This window comes from Prionailurus viverrinus, chromosome F1 (assembly GCF_022837055.1).
Source record: "Prionailurus viverrinus isolate Anna chromosome F1, UM_Priviv_1.0, whole genome shotgun sequence".
NCBI lineage: Eukaryota > Metazoa > Chordata > Mammalia > Carnivora > Felidae > Prionailurus > Prionailurus viverrinus.
The window spans coordinates 56283650-56300866 of record NC_062577.1 but is presented as its reverse complement, the minus strand read 5'-3'; the positions used below and the strand labels follow the sequence as shown (position 1 = coordinate 56300866).

General features: G+C 49.1%; 1 protein-coding gene across 1 annotated transcript in view; it reads left to right on the top strand.

Moving 5' to 3' along the window:
- Window positions 1–1383: 1383 nt before the first annotated feature.
- The window catches only part of DUSP10 (dual specificity phosphatase 10), a 38191-nt gene continuing 22357 nt past the window's right edge, over window positions 1384–17217 (top strand). Inside the window, exons 1-2 of the mRNA XM_047841449.1 lie at window positions 1384–1674; window positions 3885–4723. Coding sequence (XP_047697405.1) covers window positions 3928–4723 — 796 coding nt within the window. The 5' untranslated portion in view covers window positions 1384–1674; window positions 3885–3927. The remainder of the gene's footprint in view (window positions 1675–3884; window positions 4724–17217) is intronic.

Below are 17217 nucleotides of genomic sequence, written 5' to 3'. Positions count from 1 at the left end.
AGGGGAACGGCAAAAGCTCTTTTCTCTTTAGGGCTCTGTGACGCAAGGCTCTCCGCAGTCCATTTCGTCATCTCCACCCCTTTTCGCACCCCAAGAAAACCTTCCCGCAGTGGCCCTGATATTTTCCCGACCAGGCGCGAGCCGGCTTCTCGCCCCCCACTCTTTTTCTCCGGACGCGTGCCTGGGCCCGCGACTTCCGCGGGCGGCAAAAGTCTGGAAAACCCAGAGGGTCGGCGCCGCCTCCTCGACGCTCCGCGAGCTACACGCAATCTGGTTGTTTACTCTCAGCTCCAGCTCCTGTCCGCCAGCGGCGGGGTTCCAGAAGCGCCGGGCTGACTGTCCGAGGCTCGCCTGGGGCCTTGCGGGGTGGCGGGGCGGCTGCCCAGGACGCGGGGAGGAGGGAGGCAGGCACGGCGCGGGGATGCCGCGCGCCGGGCGGCAGACGGGTCCCCGGGGGTGTGGCGAGCGCACTGCGAGCCCCGTCGCGACGCCGGGCCTCGTGGGCGCGCACCCTGTAGCTTCTGGCCTGGACGCAGGCCGCCGCCACCTCTGAGCAGCCCTCCGCAGCGCCGCCTCGGCCGGGCCCCGGGACGCGGGCGGGGGGACGGCGGGGGCGTGACCGGGGCGCAGATGCAGGCGAGCCAGAGGGCGCCGCGCCACCGCCGCGCGGGGTAGCTAGCAGCAGGGCAGCCGGAGGGGCAGCGACATCTGCGGGCGGGCGGGCGGCCGACGCTTCCCGGAGACGCAGAGCCGAGTCTCGCGGCCCGAAGACGCGGGGCGCAGCTCGGCTGGGTGGGCCTCGCTCCCCGGGGCCGGCCCGCCCGCTCGCCGGCCCGCTCGCCAGCCGCGCCCGCGCCCCGGCCCCCAGCGCGCGGCGGGTGCTCGCGGGCCGCCGCCGAAGCGACGCCCCTGGCAGCGCGCTCACGTCGGTCCCACGGCTGGCGGCTCGGCGACGTCCGTGGCTCTCGGGTTCGCGTTTGTCAAAGCACCTCGAGCGACTCGGAGAACCCGGTTCGCCCACTGGGGGCGGTGATTGTTCTTGTTTCTTGCCTGGAGAAAGTTACTCCGACACTTTTGATCTTCCGTCCCGAGTGAGAAGGAAAAGGAAAGCTTGGTCTGCCCACCGGGAGCGGGGGTGCAGGGGGGGGAGGGGGGGGGGATCCTGGCAAACGGACCCAGCCAGTTTTAGCCAGAGCGGCGAGTCCAGCCCACTGACACTTCAGCCCCGGAAAGGGTTAACCGCATCCAGCCGGTTCGGTTTACATGTAAATAGAGAGCAGCTGCTCCGCGCGGGCCCCGGCTGGCCCTTTTAAGTTTTTGATTGGTTGCCAATGACATCACCGCCCGTGTTCTAACTCTGAGGACCCGGAGCGGCGTCGGATAAACCCTCCTTAAAGAGACGAGGCCACGCCCCCGACTCCTCCCCCCAGGCTGCCCATTGGCCACGGGCCTCTGTGAGGCCGCGGTCAGCTTTCTCCGGATCCCTATTGGCCCAACGTGCCGTCGGTCGGCAGCCGGCCCGCCCCCCCAGAACCTTACATTTACAGTGTAGCAAAAGAGAAAGTAACTATGTTGCTGCTGGAGATCAATGAAGCCAAGTGAATGGGGGCTGAATGGGCGAATCCATAGCTGAAGCGGAGCGCCAGATGGTGGAGGGCTACGCTTATTTATGAAGTAAGTGGAAGTCACCGCGGCTGCTCCCGAGAGCCTGGGAGTGTAAGGCGGTGTGAGTGTGAGTGTGAGTGAGTGTGTGCGATGCGATGCTCACGGGGGAGCCACAGCAGGTGAGGTTAGAGGGTTCCGGCTGTTGGCTCACGCTGCCCTGTGCGTTTACTCTGTCTGCAGTCTAGTTGGGTTTGGAGAGAAGAAAAAATGAGGTTTGTTGGGATGCTTTGCGGCAGTTTTAAATGCCAGGGGCTTGTTCGTGCGCTCTGTTGCGAAGGGGGATAAGCGCCCAGGAGTGGGGAAGTAGCATTCTCGAACGACTTAATTTTCTTTCCAGCCCCTGCCTTGAGGTGGAAGGACGACTAGCAAGGGAGAGGGGGTAGCTCCGTGTTTCGCTGGGAGGTTTCCTGGGCCAGTCTGGATGGTTTCACGGGCAATATATACGCCCGACCCTCTGCTGCAGGGATGCAGATCTCTTTATACACTCCGTGCGCGCGCGTGTGTGTATGTGTGTGTGTATGTGTGTGTGTGTGTGTGCGCGCGCGTGTGAGCCGCGCACTCCGTGTGGAGGTGGGGGTCCCAGCCTGTGTCTCCGTGAAACACGCTTCTGCGTCCCTCGCAAAGGAAACGGGCTGTTGATCCCGGGACGAGCCCTACCTGGTAACACAATAGCAAAGACTTTCCCAGCTTGGTCCAGCTGGGAAACAGTTATAGCTTCTGGAATAGTACTTGCTCTTCAAAAAAAAAAAAAAAAAAATACTACGCAAGGGAGGGAGGGAGGAAGAAGAGAGGGAGGGGGGAGGGAAGGGGATGGAACCTTCTCTCCCATCCAAAGGTGGGAGAGAGAAACCTGAGTCGGTGGGGATCTGTGGACGTGTTGGGTGGGTGCCTCTGTGTGTATGCGTGCGCGCGTGTGGATTCTGCCTGTGACACTTTGGCTCTGTGTCAGAGAATGGTGACGGTCGTGTGTAGACGGATGATAGATGACATTTTTCCAGCCATCTCTTAAAGTTCCTTTAGGTGAGCGATTCTTGCATGTGGTTTGGTTTCTTTTCTCTGTGCATGTCTAATAGCAGAGGACCCAGGAGGGTCTGGTCAGAGAGTGCCTCTGTGCCCACGGGAAGGAAGGAACTGTTCCTTTGCAGGCGTCCTCTCGTGAAACAGGAGGTGGACCTAGCGGGCAACCCTTCCCTGCGCCCTTTAACAGGGACCGGCTAATTGGGAAGTCCTTTCTACGGAGTTTATCCTCTTCAAGGGGCAAGGGTCTATCTGTGGGGGATTGAAATGTCCTCTATGGTGGCTGCCTGCCACTGAGAGAAGCTCTGGGATGCACAGTGTGTGCCAATAGAGAAATGAAGGAGGGAGGAGAGTCGAAGTGGTCCTTTTCTTAAAGGCAGGAGTGGGGGTGGGGGGTGCGATGAGGTCGGCAGCAGAGGAGCAAAGGGTGATGGGTCCGCCAGAGCTGGGGGGTTACAAGACTTGGCTCCTTGGCCCGAGGCTTTGTTTCGGGACATTTCGTTCATAACAAAAGGGGAAATGCAGATTAATTTATAGGAGACTGACAGGAAACATGGGGGGGGGGGGTTAATGTGACCGTGCTGTGCCTCTCAAAGGAGTGGGAAGCGAGACTAGCTGCTGGTTAAAGAGATTCACGAAGGGGGACACTTTCATTCTGATGTGCAGAAAGTTGCCATCCGCCCCCGATGTATATTTAGCTGCTGTATATTTTGGTGAGCCATGCCAGCGCCCTTGGTCATTGCTTTGCCTTTGCAGCGGGTGAGGGGATGAAATGGAAAGTATGTAAGGGTGGACAAGTGGCTCTTTCTCAGATGGCTGCCCGATGCTTCTGCCCAGGAGATGAGGCCCAGAACAGATGTCTCTGAAGAGCCTTCCTTTCTGTCTTCAGCGTGTCTGAGTCTTCGTGCCTTTGCTGTCTCCGAGGCCGACCTTTGCTGTGGGTCCGCGGAAGGTCGTTCGTCAGCGTTGGTGTAGATGGTCCATGCAGCTGTGGACTTGGTGACCACGCAGGCGGGGGCCCTCAGGTTGACATCCTCTTGGCAGCTCTAAGGACGGGCTCCAGGCTTGGAGAGTGGCGTGGTAGAGGGCCCTTGGGACCCCTTCCCTCAGAGGGAAGCGGAGACCTTGCCCAGGTTTTGGAGCCGACTGCCTTTTGTGTCACGTGACTTTATTCTCTCTTTCCCCCCTCCCCTTCTTTACAGACTGTCTTGAGTTCTTCTTGAATTGCCAGTTTTCAGCCTCCTCATGCCTCCGTCTCCTTTAGACGACAGGTTAGTGGTGGCATTGTCTAGGCCCGTCCGACCTCAGGACCTCAACCTTTGTTTAGACTCAGGCTACCTTGGCCCTGCCGCCCCCGGCAGTAGCAGCCGCCCTCCGGTCATTGCCACCACCGTCGTGTCCCTCAAGGCTGCGAATCTGACGTATATGCCCTCATCCAGCGGCTCTGCCCGCTCCCTGAATTGTGGATGCAGCAGTGCCAGCTGCTGCACTGTGGCAACCTACGACAAGGACAGTCAGGCCCCGACCCAGGCCGTCGCCGCTGCCATCGGAACCTCTACCGCCTGCCCTGCCAGCCAGATGGTCAACAGCAATGAGAACGCAGGCCCTTTAAGTTCATCAGGTGGGGTGGGAAGCCCTGTGTCAGGGACCCCCAAGCAGCTAGCCAGCATCAAAATAATCTACCCCAATGACCTGGCGAAGAAGATGGCCAAAGGCAGCAAGAGCCACCTGCCGAGCCAGGGCCCCGTCATCATTGACTGCAGGCCCTTCATGGAGTACAACAAGAGTCACATCCAAGGAGCTGTCCACATTAACTGTGCCGACAAGATCAGCCGGCGGCGACTGCAACAGGGCAAGATCACTGTCTTAGACTTGATTTCCTGTAGGGAAGGCAAGGACTCTTTCAAGAGGATCTTTTCCAAAGAAATTATAGTTTATGATGAGAATACCAATGAGCCGAGCCGAGTGATGCCCTCCCAGCCTCTTCACATAGTCCTCGAGTCCCTGAAGAGAGAAGGCAAAGAGCCTCTGGTGTTGAAAGGTAATGCTCTCCCTGCCCCCTTCCCCAGCGCAGTCCCGGTCAGCCTGGGTCCAGTGCGGGTTCGGTCTTAGAAGTTCCGGCAGCCTCCTTACCCTGGCAACCCGAGGCCAAGCCAGGCTTTCTTCTTCTCGTCTTCCCTTCTTGGCCCTTCGTTGTTCTGGTAAGAGTGAGAAAAGCCCAGTAACACAGAACTGGAAGCCAGAAGCCCTGGGTTCTAGTCTCGATTCAGCCGCTCGGTTGCGTGGTGCAAGCATCTCACCTCTCTGAGACTGTTTTCTCATCTTTCTAAAGAGGGGCTTTGTGCCACCAGATGGTTTCTCAAGTCCTAACTGGGCTGGTAGCACCATTCCAGTCAATAACCAGCTGGAAAGGTATTGTCTCTCAGATTTAACCCAAGTTGATGGAACGGAGGAAGCAGCAACTATGGTGAACTACAAGTAAACCTACAGGTACCAGTTCTTTTGGTGGGGAAGCTTCTTCCTCACCTCTCTGGCCAGCTGGGCTTTTAGGTGGTTTATAAAGTGACCTTCAAGAAGGGCAGAGACCCTTCTTATAAGGCCCCACAGAAAGCGTTAAGTGTAGCCAAAACGTGCATTCTTCTGCCAAAGCTCCAGGGGGACAGAGACATTTTTATGAAATACCTCCCCAACCCGTTGTTCTTTCTGGCCTCACCTGGCAACCGTTGGCATCATGGCTCCTTCCAGGATGGAGTGGTGGGTCACTTGCCCACATACCCTGGATGCGGAATAACTGTGAGGTCAGCGTTGCTGAGCCCTGGCAGGAAGAGTTAGTTACCCACTCTTTCCTGAGCTCCTTTTCACCCAGGGTTGCCGAACCCAGCAGGGGAGCCCTCATCTGGGATCTTTCCCGGTTGCTCCTCCTTGGCATCCAATATTGTCCTTTGGGGCACTACGCACTGCTGTGCGTCTTCGGTGTCTTCTGTCCTTTGGTGATCATGAGAGACAGTCATCCTCTCTTTTCTTCTCTTGTATTTAGAGCTAAGATATATGGTTTCTGGGCCACGTCACCACCGAGTCTCCTGAAGAGTGTTGACCAAAGGCATTGCTGGGTTCCTTTAAATACCTTCCATATTTCACTTGCAGCAGGCCACTGGGATGAGCAAGTCGGTTGTTCTGTCTTTGTGTGACAGTTCCGCCATTCTCCTTGTCTTCCCAGTGACGCATTCTGCCTTTTCTTAAGTAGTGTTGTTGGAAACACGGTTCTGAATTGCTCTGATATTGTCCCCCGATCCCATCCTCTCCTGAGCTCCTCAAGCTTGCTGTCATTGTGCTCCCACAAAGGCACAACTTTTCTTAGGGTCGGTGGGGTCTGGTGGGAAGGAGAACATAATGGAGGTCACATCCAGAGAGTTTCAGCAGGGCCCAGACTTTTTTGTTGTGGTTGATGGGTTTTCTCAGGGTTACGGATATATTCAGATTTCCTCTGTGGAGGAAAATCCGTGTATTTTATCGTTTCCTATTCTGGTTTGGTTGACTTTGAGTAATTCCCAGTAGGCTTACCTAGCTAGTGTTCTCTCACCACGGTTTTGGCTTGTCTTGTCTTTTTTCGGGTGGGAAAAAATACGACCTACAAATTTCCCGTTTGTAATAGTGGGGAGCAAAGAGAGGGGCTAGCCGGTGGTCGTGCGGGGCATCTCTTTGCTCACGTAGAGGAGATGTTGTTAAGAGACAGTAGACCTTTTACGTCTGTATGATCTGAGGGCAGGCATCAAACAATAGAAATGAAGATGACCCTGACCTTGAACACGAGGGTGATTAGGAGGAGTTGGAGATCCTACCCTCTCGTTTGCAGCGGACACTGTTGTGTTTGGGGGTGGCTTGTCGATCGCTGGGAAATGAGTCTCCTGGGTGCTACTGATGGAAGTGGGGCTCCTCTCTGGTGGATGCAGCTTGAGAGTCCAACAGCCTGGGCTTGTTCCTCAGTGTCACTGGGTAAGACTGCCTCAGTGGGGCGGGGCCGGACATGCTGCTGACCTCACCACTGGGCACCCTGGGCGGCCGCCCCGAGGGCTTGTCATTTTCGGGTTGGTGAGACACAGCGGCGGTCGACCTGGAAGACGCGCTGGTGGTAGAGGTTGGATTATTTGTAGTTTTGGGGGCTTTTTCTTCAAGTATCTGGGAAGTTGGTTGAAAATACATAGTTTAGGAGCAAAAGGGCCTGTAATCTAGTTAATTTATTATTGTCGTCATTACCGTTTTGGTCTCTTTGGGGGGAACGGCTTAACATTGGGACCAAGATGGGAAAGAAAGGAAAGCGATCGCGATGAGAACCCCCCCCCCCCACCCCTTACCTACGCTTTCATCTGGGTAAATAAACCAAAGGTTAATCCCGTAGCACCACTGAGGTGAAGAACGGGGCGGGCCTCTCGCAGAAGCGCATGGCCAGCAACTTCTCCCAAGTTCTCGAGGGGGTCAAGCCGACCACTCTGGTCTGGGTTCTCTGCTGGGGTTCATTCTACTAACCCCTCCCCTGGTGATGTAAGATTTTATGTTAGCGAGGTGGGAGCGGTACCATTTTGGAATGAGCGATTTTCGCAGGGAAGCTATGGGGGTGAAGGTGGTTGCAAGTCTAAGGCGGAAACTTCTGGGGCCTCATTAATTTCTCTTCAGAGATTTTGGTACAATCTTGGGTAATTTATGGCTGGCCCAACTGATTCTCCGGGTTGTGTTTGTAAACACTGGTTGCTACCCTCCCTGTCCAAGTTTCATGTCCCCCTATTTCAATGCCATGTTCTCCATTTTTGGTGCTATCAAATAGAGTGGCTGCTCAGTTACCATTTTAGTAATGCTGTGTCAGGTTGGGAAGAAACCGATCAGAGGCGCAGAAGCCCCTGGGATTAAGTTACTGTTCTAATTTACAGTCCCCTCCCTGTGGTGACCTATGTCTGAATCTATGTTTTATTCTCAGCTTCCGAAGAATAAATGGCATCAGACCAGTGCTTCTGCTCATCCTGGTGAAAATGATCCAAATGAATAAATACGTAGGGATTTGCAAAGTCTCTGAAAGGGCCACAATCTGTTTCACCCCAAGTTGCTTTTTGGTATAATTTCTAACCAAACGGAGTAAGAAGACTAGACCGTTCCGATCCCTTCCTTAATGGGAGCTACCACCTCTGTCATGGTGTTTATAGGGTACCCTTACTTTTCAGGAAAGCTGGATTCAGGGAACGATTTTATCACCGATAGGCCTATGTTGGAAAGGAGTCTATGGCTTTGCTCCTCTCGAAAGACGGTGTGTGCCTTTAAAACTTTAATAACGATTTTCAAATAGATAGAAAAGTAGAAAAGAGGTTAAAGAGCACCCACATGCCTGTCACCTAGAGTAAACAGTTGTCACTATTTTCCCAATTGGCTTTCTCTTCCTTTTTCGGTTGCTGAAATATTTCCTAGCATAGACCATAATGTATTCAAATATGTTTCACGTTGGAACTCTGTGTCTTAGCCTTGAGAAGGCTGGGAATATTTTATAGTCTAGCATGGACAACATTTGCACTCCTAAAACCTTCGGGGTTGTGTGACCATTTTTGAGAGTTTTTCAAACTTAGAATTCCACTCTGGCTAGGTAGCTCTCAGGTCTGTGGAGAAGCGAGTGGGGGAGCGGGCTCTAGGCACTTCCTTGGGGGTCTGTAGGGCCCATGCCCATACTTGCTCTGTGCTGTCAGGATACAAAGACTGACCGACTGCCTCGGTCCCCCACAGGCCTGCTGCCGTGGCTAGAGGTGTTGAGTGGGGAGCAGGGGAAGAGAGGAAATCACATCAGGAAGGCTGATCCATAAGGAAGATTTGATAACATAGAGAGTTAGATTGTTATACCATAAAACCTTCCATCATGATTCCTGAGGAATGAACAACATAGATTGCACATTTTTCCATAATCACAAAGGATTCTGAAGTTAACACTTCTGGGCAATACTGAGTTTGCCAACAAAATAAATGCCCGTGCTTGGAAATCAGGGACCCCGTGACAATATTCTATTCCTGCTTTGTTTTGGGGGGGAACAAACAGTCTTCCTCTTGTCTCTCAAGGTGTTAGGAGGATTTTTTTTTAAGATATGTGAAATCAAGACATACCTACATGCACGAACTTACCGTTGTTATTCTGAACCTCCGCTTACCATCCAAACGTGCCGAACGTTTGCCTTGTAGCAAATGGTGGAGACATTGAGGCGGGATTTGGGATCCGGTCTGTCTGAAGCTAGTCTTGGTCCCCTGTTACCAGCCATGCGCCCTTGGGCAAATTGCTTAATCCCTTACTTCCTTAGTTTCTGCACTTATAAAAGAGGATATAACAGTAGCTAGCTCATAGTGTTAGATTAGGAATCGAATGAATTCATGTGTGCAAACTGTCTAGACCGGTTTTCATATGTGGTAAGCATTCAGTAAATGTGGCTTCATATTGTTATTACTATTGGTTGGAGAGAAATGGTGGTGCCAGTAAAAAAGCAATCTGTGCTCCTTTGGCAAAGGAGTACAAATAGCAAGCTAGATATAACAGAGAGGGAGAGAGAGGGAGAGAGAGAGGGGGAGAGAGAGAGAGAGAGAGAGAGAGAGAGAGAGAGAGTGAGAGTGTGTGTGTGTGTGTGTGTGTGTGTGTGTGTGTGGTGTTATGGCCTAAAAATAACTTGGTGACTGTTACCTAATTTAAGTAGCATACGATTGGAGTGCCAAATAATTATAAAAACATGTTAGGTCAAGAGGCCAGGGTTATTTGGGCATATCCTAGAGTTATTTATTTGTAGGGGAATCTGTAAAAATGTGATGATAAATCTGTCCAACTAGCGTCCCATAACTAAATGATGAAAGTATAAAACCATTAAGCGTCGCTTTTTCTGGCCTCTGGGGCCGATTTATTTTTGGAAGAAGGATTGTAGTCTGACTATAAAAGGGTAGGTGGAAGGAGGGGGGGAATGTGCTTCATTTTCAAAGGTTCTCAAAGCTTTGAGTTGTGAGGAGATGGCATGTGAAGGAAAGGCGGGGAATCGTGGGAAGGCCTGTTCTTGAAGCGAGACCTGGGCCTTTGCTCTCAACTGGTTCACGGTTGCCTGTATTTTGAGCTCTTGGGTATCCTGTCCTTCTTCCTAATTAAGATGTAAGTGAAAGGATGTAAGTGAGCTCCCCACCCCCCATCCCTGTCCTTGCTTTATCTGTGCCCCATTCACTGTGTGCTCAGCAAAGTGTGGTTTAGCCCACTTACCCCTGAGCTCAGTTCTAGGCTTTTCTACTGACCAACTGTAGGTGTCCTTAGGGAGCTCAGGTCACCTCCCAGAGCCCCGGTTGTTTCTCTGCTGTGAAACAGGAGTAATTCCAACATCACAGGATGAACTGAGACAGCGGAAATCAAGTGCCTGGTGCATGGCTCTCAATCAAGCAGCCCCTGGGCCCTGTTCCCCTACCCCTGTGCCCTTGCAGATCCTCTGAGGTTAGACACTGGTCACTGGGGAGGATGGCAAGTTGCTCTAAGCACGGTACTATGGGAGCATGTTAAATATCAACCACTTGTCCTTACCAATTCAGATCAGTTAAGTTAACCATCTGGCTTGTCAAGGACAAGTTCAAGAAACTCCTTTCCTGGCAGTAGTAGATCATGATTTTAGATTAGAAAAAGGAGGGTAAGGGGAGGGAGTTTTGACAGAATCACAGGCGCAGAAAAACTCTGCACAGCCTAGGTGTGAGCCTTTGACCAGGAGCAGACCCACTCCTCACTCCTTAGGCTCAGCATTGCCACCAGCCAGGCCCTCCTGCCCCAGCCTGGGGGAGCAGTTTGGGCATAAAAATGTGTCGATTTGCAGTGCTTTGGTGATTTAACTCAAGTAGGTAAGCAAGGATACACTCCACATTAGGGAGAGAAATTCTGAACCCAGGAGAGGTCTTCTCATGTTCTTTGAGCTCAAGATCCCAGTTTTTAGAACAGGAAGGGACTTTAGAGGACCCCTAGTCCCATAGTCGTCCCTGCAGGCTACCCAGTGGAATCCACTGGGGTGATTTAAAACTTACGATGCTCTGTTCCCACCTCTGGAGATCCTGGTTAAATTGGTCTGGGGTACAGCGTGTGCATAACGCTTCCCTGGTGATTCTGATGTGCAGGAAAGTGTGAGAACCATTGATCTAGTCCAGTCTCATTATGCAGTTACTGAAATGGGGCCTAGAGAGATTTAACTTGCCCAAGGTCACATGCATGATTAATTTTAGAGCCTTGGTCCTCAGTGCTAAAATAGGTCTTGCCAGGTTGGTAGAGTGTGCGTGTGTGTGTGTGTGTGTGTGTGTGTATGTGTGGTTCTAATGATAACGGTATCTACTGTATAGCTTACAAATATGAAGTAACATTTAATCAATCATTTTTCATATTGATACTATTTTTGTTGAATTTTGAGATTTCAGTCTAGAACTATAGGGACCTAAGTCTAAGCTCTTTTGAAAACCAACAGCTCATGGGCCCGCTATTTGCCTGGGTCCTAGATTAGTAGGTCAAATATTGACATTGACTTAAACCCATCTTCTAGGAAACTTAATGGTTTATGAAAGAGCTGGAAAACATGTATCAAAATGCACCCTTGTCCCAAAGTATCTCAGGTTTCTAGGGACTTTTTGATGTGTTGGTCTCCATGGATATACAGCCCGTGGGTAGAGGAGATGCATTCATTTGTTCAACAAATATTACTGAATGCCTTCTATGTGCTGGGCACTAATTTTTGAGCTGGGGAATCTGTAGCTGTAACCCTCAAAATCTAAATGCGAGCATGGGAGCATATGCAGACCAGGCCAGTATATTCCAGATCCTTTCTACCTTGAAGATCATGTACCTGTTTGTTTTCTTCATCCTCCTGTGCTACACAATCTTGTTTAGGGAGCAGTTCATCTTTAGAAATGCCATTCTCCTGGGAAGCACATGTTTGTGAGGCATTTGGCATTTTTCTCCTTTATTTCTCCTTTGCAAGAGAAAGTCTGGCCTTTTCTAAGCACATCTTCATGGCCAACAGGATTTCTTTCTAAGACTTGATCCAAAAAGCAATGACTTTTTAAAAAAATGTGTTGGTTTTTAATGGAAAAGGGAATATGCACTCTCTCTCCCTGCCTTAGGAGCTCAGGGCTGACAGGCCTTCTCCAAGCATTAGAGTGGAACTTTGTAATTTGGACCTAATTTTGGACATGTTGCTGATAGGAATGGACTGGTGTTTATTTTTTCCTGCATGCTCTCGACGAAAAGAGGGCATGCTAAGCAAACAAGCATTGTAAATGATATTTCAAAGACAAGGTTTTAGCCTGCTCAGGGGAAAAAAAAAAAGAAGAAGAAGATGAAGAAGAAGAAGGAGAAGAAGTTTGCAAGTACAATTAAAAACCACTCTAAGAGACAGGGCTGGGGTAAAAACACAAGTCTCTGTCATTTCAAAGCCTGCGTTATTTCCCCTAAACCATATGGGTCCCTCTTGGGCAAATGTTCATTGGCTGCGTTTCCATATACTATTTACTCTTCATTCATATTGTATGACCTTACTAATTCAGAAAAATTGGAGGGAAGAGAAAATGATGAGTATGAATCACAGCCTGAATTTTACTGTACATTTTCGAAATGTACATTTTATATTGAAGTTGATGTGTGTTTTCTAATTATGACGTCTTTAACTCTTGAGATGTTTTCATCCATAAGCCAAGAGGAAGATAATAATATCTTTTTTTTCTAGCTTGTGCCTCATCTCATCTATTACTTATAAGTGTATCCACACACACATATATATATATTTATACACACACACATACACACACACACACACACACACACACACACACACACATATATATATATATATATATTTTTTTTTTAAATTCACCTTCTAAGACTCGAATTTCATGGAAAACAAAACAAGGCCGAACATCCTCAGGGCTCCACCAAAGGGTTTCATCTTCTTTGTCTCACCACCCCAACAGGACCCCCGTGGGGCATCTGTTGCCAAATGTCTCCACCAGGTAAATAGATAAAGCTGTCTGGTCCAGGGGTAACGCCCAGCTGGTGTCCCCTTTGAGGCACATCCACTCCTCAGCTCATAATGGGAGCTCAGCTCACCTTCTGTGGTGTCCCCAGGTGATGAGGCAATCACCTCTTTGTGTCAGAACATCAGTAGCTACTTCTTTAATACTTCATATTTATTCTATGGAAGGAATCATCCCACACAGTTTGAATCACGGCCCCAAGGTCCACAACCACTGGGCTAAATATCTGCTGCTGTTGCTACTGGCAGGTGAAAAGAAAACACAGATTGGGAGGTGCATAAGGAGAGGCAGTGGAGAAAAGGGGACACGACAGTATGAGGACAGAGGATACCTTCAGGGTTATGGTGACAGGATCGTCCAGGACCTGGACTTGAGTCCTGGGTTCTAGTGTTTAAGACAGTGAATTGTTGTCATTAGTTATTAGAGCATCTGCTTCCCTCTTATGAGAGGAAGTCTAGACGCAGACTTCTAAGGCGGGGGGCTTCTTTGGAGGGATAGGGGACATTTTCTTGGGGCTTGTATTTCTAGTCTTATTAAAATAGCACATTTTTATGATAAGACTTTATGAGGATGTTTTTATGGTTCCCATGAAGTGATATTTTAATCTGACCGCAGAACACCATTTAATCACATATAACCACCCTGGGTCTGGCCAACCTATCATCCCTGAAATTTAAAAAAAAAAAAAAAAAAAAAAAAAAAAAGATTTTCCCGATAGTCTAGGACAAAAATTAAGAGCTCTTGAATGCTTTCTGTGTGCTGGGCATCGGGCCGTCCTTTCTGTGTCTTATTTCTTTCTCAGAGCAGCTTCATCAGAGCGGTTTCAGATCCCCAGTTTTACAGATGCAGAATCTGAGGAACGGATTCAATATTTTCTCTGGCGAACAAGAACAGAAACCCAGTTCTTACAAGGTTGGGGCCCAAGTTCCTTCCAAGCTGGCCACATGCTTAATTATCAGGGAGCATGTATCTCATTCCCAATGGTCGCCTTAACTGTGTTTTATTCTCTGATGCGTCCTGAGTTATATTTTTACCTCCTCATCCCCTCTATTTTCTTGTATATCCTCAATTGAAAATGCTACTGGTGAGAATATTGGCCCCCTCTGTGTCCTCAGAGAAGAGCCGTCTTCTCCGTGACCTCACCCTGGGTTCTATCTCAGCTTTTGGCAACTTCAAACTTTTTAAGCTTGAAGCTTTTTAAGGAGTAACAGATTGATTAAAGAAACTTTGAAAACCGCAACAATTATCTCCAACATTATGCGATGTTTACTGCCTACCAGACTCTGTGCTCGAAGCATTATAGCTCATGATAACACTCCCGTTTCTATACGAGTGCCCGAGACCCAGAGAGGCCCAGGCACCTGTCCAAGGTCATTGGACTGCGAGAGCCTGGGCACAACACTGTTGGGTTTCTGTCAGTGGGGAGAATCTTAGGATACCTGCAGATGTGAGGGTGATATTCTTTCTGCAAGTATTAATCTATTCACTTTCTAGAGTGGAATTAGAGCAGGAAGAAAGACGGGGACAAAGTTAGATCTGGGAAGGGAGAAGGAATAGATGATACACTATCTGATACGAGGTGTGTATAAAATGAGATAATGTGTGATGACAGCCCAAAGACCCTAATGTATCCATTATCCATTCTGTTAGTGTGAATAATAAACAGTAACTATAGATTTCCCTCCCCCCCCCCAACCCCCCGCCCTGAATTGTGTGAAGAAGGAACTTCTAGTAGGTTCTCCTTATCCTTTGGGGAAGCTAATTCTCTGGGATAAGGGAACAGAGTTCTTACCAAACTATTTACTTTTTATTCTTTTTCCCCTCTGCTTTCTTTCTCCTTTCTTCTTCCCTTCTGCAGCCTAAGTGTACAAATACAGCTCAGATAATCAGGGAGTGTGGCAGGGACGGACCCTGGAAAAAGCATAGCTGACACCCTTGAAGGCTAGCAGAACGCCCCCCTGGGAACCTGGGCCGGAAGCATCATTCATTCAGGCGGTACTACGGAGCATTTGTTCCAACTCTCCCATTTTACCGATGGGGACGCTGATTATTTACCCAAGAGCGTCTAAGTAGCTGGTCGCAGAACTGGTATAGGATCCGTGTTTCCTAACTCTAGTTCAGTAACAAAGTATTTATTATTATTTCAAGTTTATTTATTTATTTTTAGAGAGAGAGGGTAGAGGGGCAGAGAGAGAAGGAGAGACAGAATCCCAAGCAGGCTCTGCACTGTCAGCATGGACCCAACGCAGGGCTCCGTCCCACAAACTGAGACCGTGACCTGAGCTGAAATCAACAGACACTTAACCTACTGAGCCACCCCCCCAGGTGCCCCGTGATTTTTTTTTTAACCCCCGTGGGACTGGAACCCTTGGGTTTGTATCTGAGTTGTTATTAAATATGAAAATCTCAGGGGTCCAAGTGTTTGGCCAGATCACTCCATGTTTTCGTTCCCTTTCCCTTTGCAGTGAGCTCGGTAGCTGACTTCTCAGTGAGTTGGTCCGCTGATCTGTATTTGTAGGCACTGTTCTTTTTCCAGAATTTATATCTCTTCCAGCAGGCAGAGTGTAGAATGGAAGTTAACAGCACAGGTCCCACGGCCAGGCTGGCTGAGTTGGAAATCTGACTCGGCCACCTATTAGAAGCATGCACTTGAGCACATTAAATGCGGTGTGCCTCAGTTTTCTCATCCATGGAATGGGGAGGGCAAGGGCACTTTCCTCGTGGAATTAATGGAGGATTAAATTAGATAATGCATGTACAGGTGTTTTGAACAGTGCCAGACATATAATGACTAGCATTTATTAAAAAGGTTTTATGATTATAATATCAAATACCCACACAAATAATTCATCATTAGCTACTTGTGTCCAGGGGATACAGGAGTGCTATAATTCAGAAAAATGACATTGCCACTGGTACAATATAAATAGAAACAACTCTCCGTTGCTTCGTTTAAAGGTTTGAGACAACCCAGTGTTTCTGGTGGGGTGGATAGATACCTACATCGTATTTTTTTCTGAATCAGTGCCATCCTGGAAAATTATATACTGTTTCTATGTAAGGAAATCTTACAAAATTAAGTCTTAGCAGAGACTCAGTTGTATACCCATTGTTGGAATATCAAGGACGTTTTAGAAAGGAGAAAACAGATCATCTACTCATCCCCCTGACCGGCCTAGTTTCATTTTTATATCTTCTCTTCATTCTTTACCCATATATGTGCATATTTTGCAGCATTTCTCGTATAGAAACTGAAATTCATTTTCCCTCTATATCGTGTGTCCTTTTGATTCCTGTATTACCATCAGATTTTCTTTTCATGTTGTAACATGTCTTATTTTATGGATGCCTCACGTTGTACTTAACTAATTTGCCTATTAATGAGGTTAAGGTTATCTCCAAATTTTCAGTATTATAAGAGAAACCTCTTAGGAGACTCCCTTGCCTGGAATCTTCTTCACCCCTGCCCCCACATTGAGGAATGGTGGCTGGGGCCAGCTACCTTGGCTTTATGGTTCCCCCTCTACCGTGATTCCCTTCCACTTGTCTATTCCTGTTTTTCTCTTGAGGATACAAGAGCCAACTACCTATCAAAGTTACTGATTTTTAGAGAGGTCTTTGTCCTCGATCGTAGGTCTCCCTGCACATTCCAGCTGCCTGTATGGCACCCGCACCCTAGAGGGATATGTTGTAAATCTTGGACTTCTGCTTTGGTGGGCAGAGCGAGGAAGTATCGAGGCACCACTCAGCACTATTAAAATAACAGAAGCGTTTGTGGACGTGAACGGTCCGGCAGGGCCAACCCTACGTTGTGTCATAAATATGAGTCACTCCCAGTTTCATGCTGCTGATAAGACACTTTGGAAGGGACATCATTACAATAACAGCACAAAGAGACTTTGGGAGATGCTGAGTGATACGTGTTTCTGTGTTCCTCCCTCCCCCTTTCTTTTTTTTCTATTTTTTTTTTTAACGTTTATTTATTTTTGAGACAGAGAGAGAGCATGAACAGGGGAGGGACAGAGAGAGAGGGTGACACAGAATCTGAAACCGGCTCCAGGCTCTGAGCTGTCAGCACAGAGCCCGACGCGGGGCTCGAACTCACAGACCGTGAGATCATGACCTGAGCCGAAGTTGGACGCTCAACCGACTGAGCCACCCAGGCGCCCCCCTCCCTCCCCCTTTCTTAAGCCCTGGGGTTTCAGGGCAGTGTTCAAGTCTTCTGAGCCCTGAAGCTGGTGCAGCCAAAAGAATGCATCAGAATGGAAAGACTATTCCCATTAGTTCTTTTTGCCAAATTGAGGTAAAATGCCCTTTAAATAGGAGCTAATTCTCCAACAGATAATTAGCTTGTCTTCCTTGATAAGGTATGTGAATTGGATTGCATTTATTATAATTAATCTTGCATATTATGTAAAAAGTGCATTCGCCTGCCCTTCTTAGGGGCCCTTTATTCCTACCTTGAGGGTGGCTGGAACCCCCCACCGC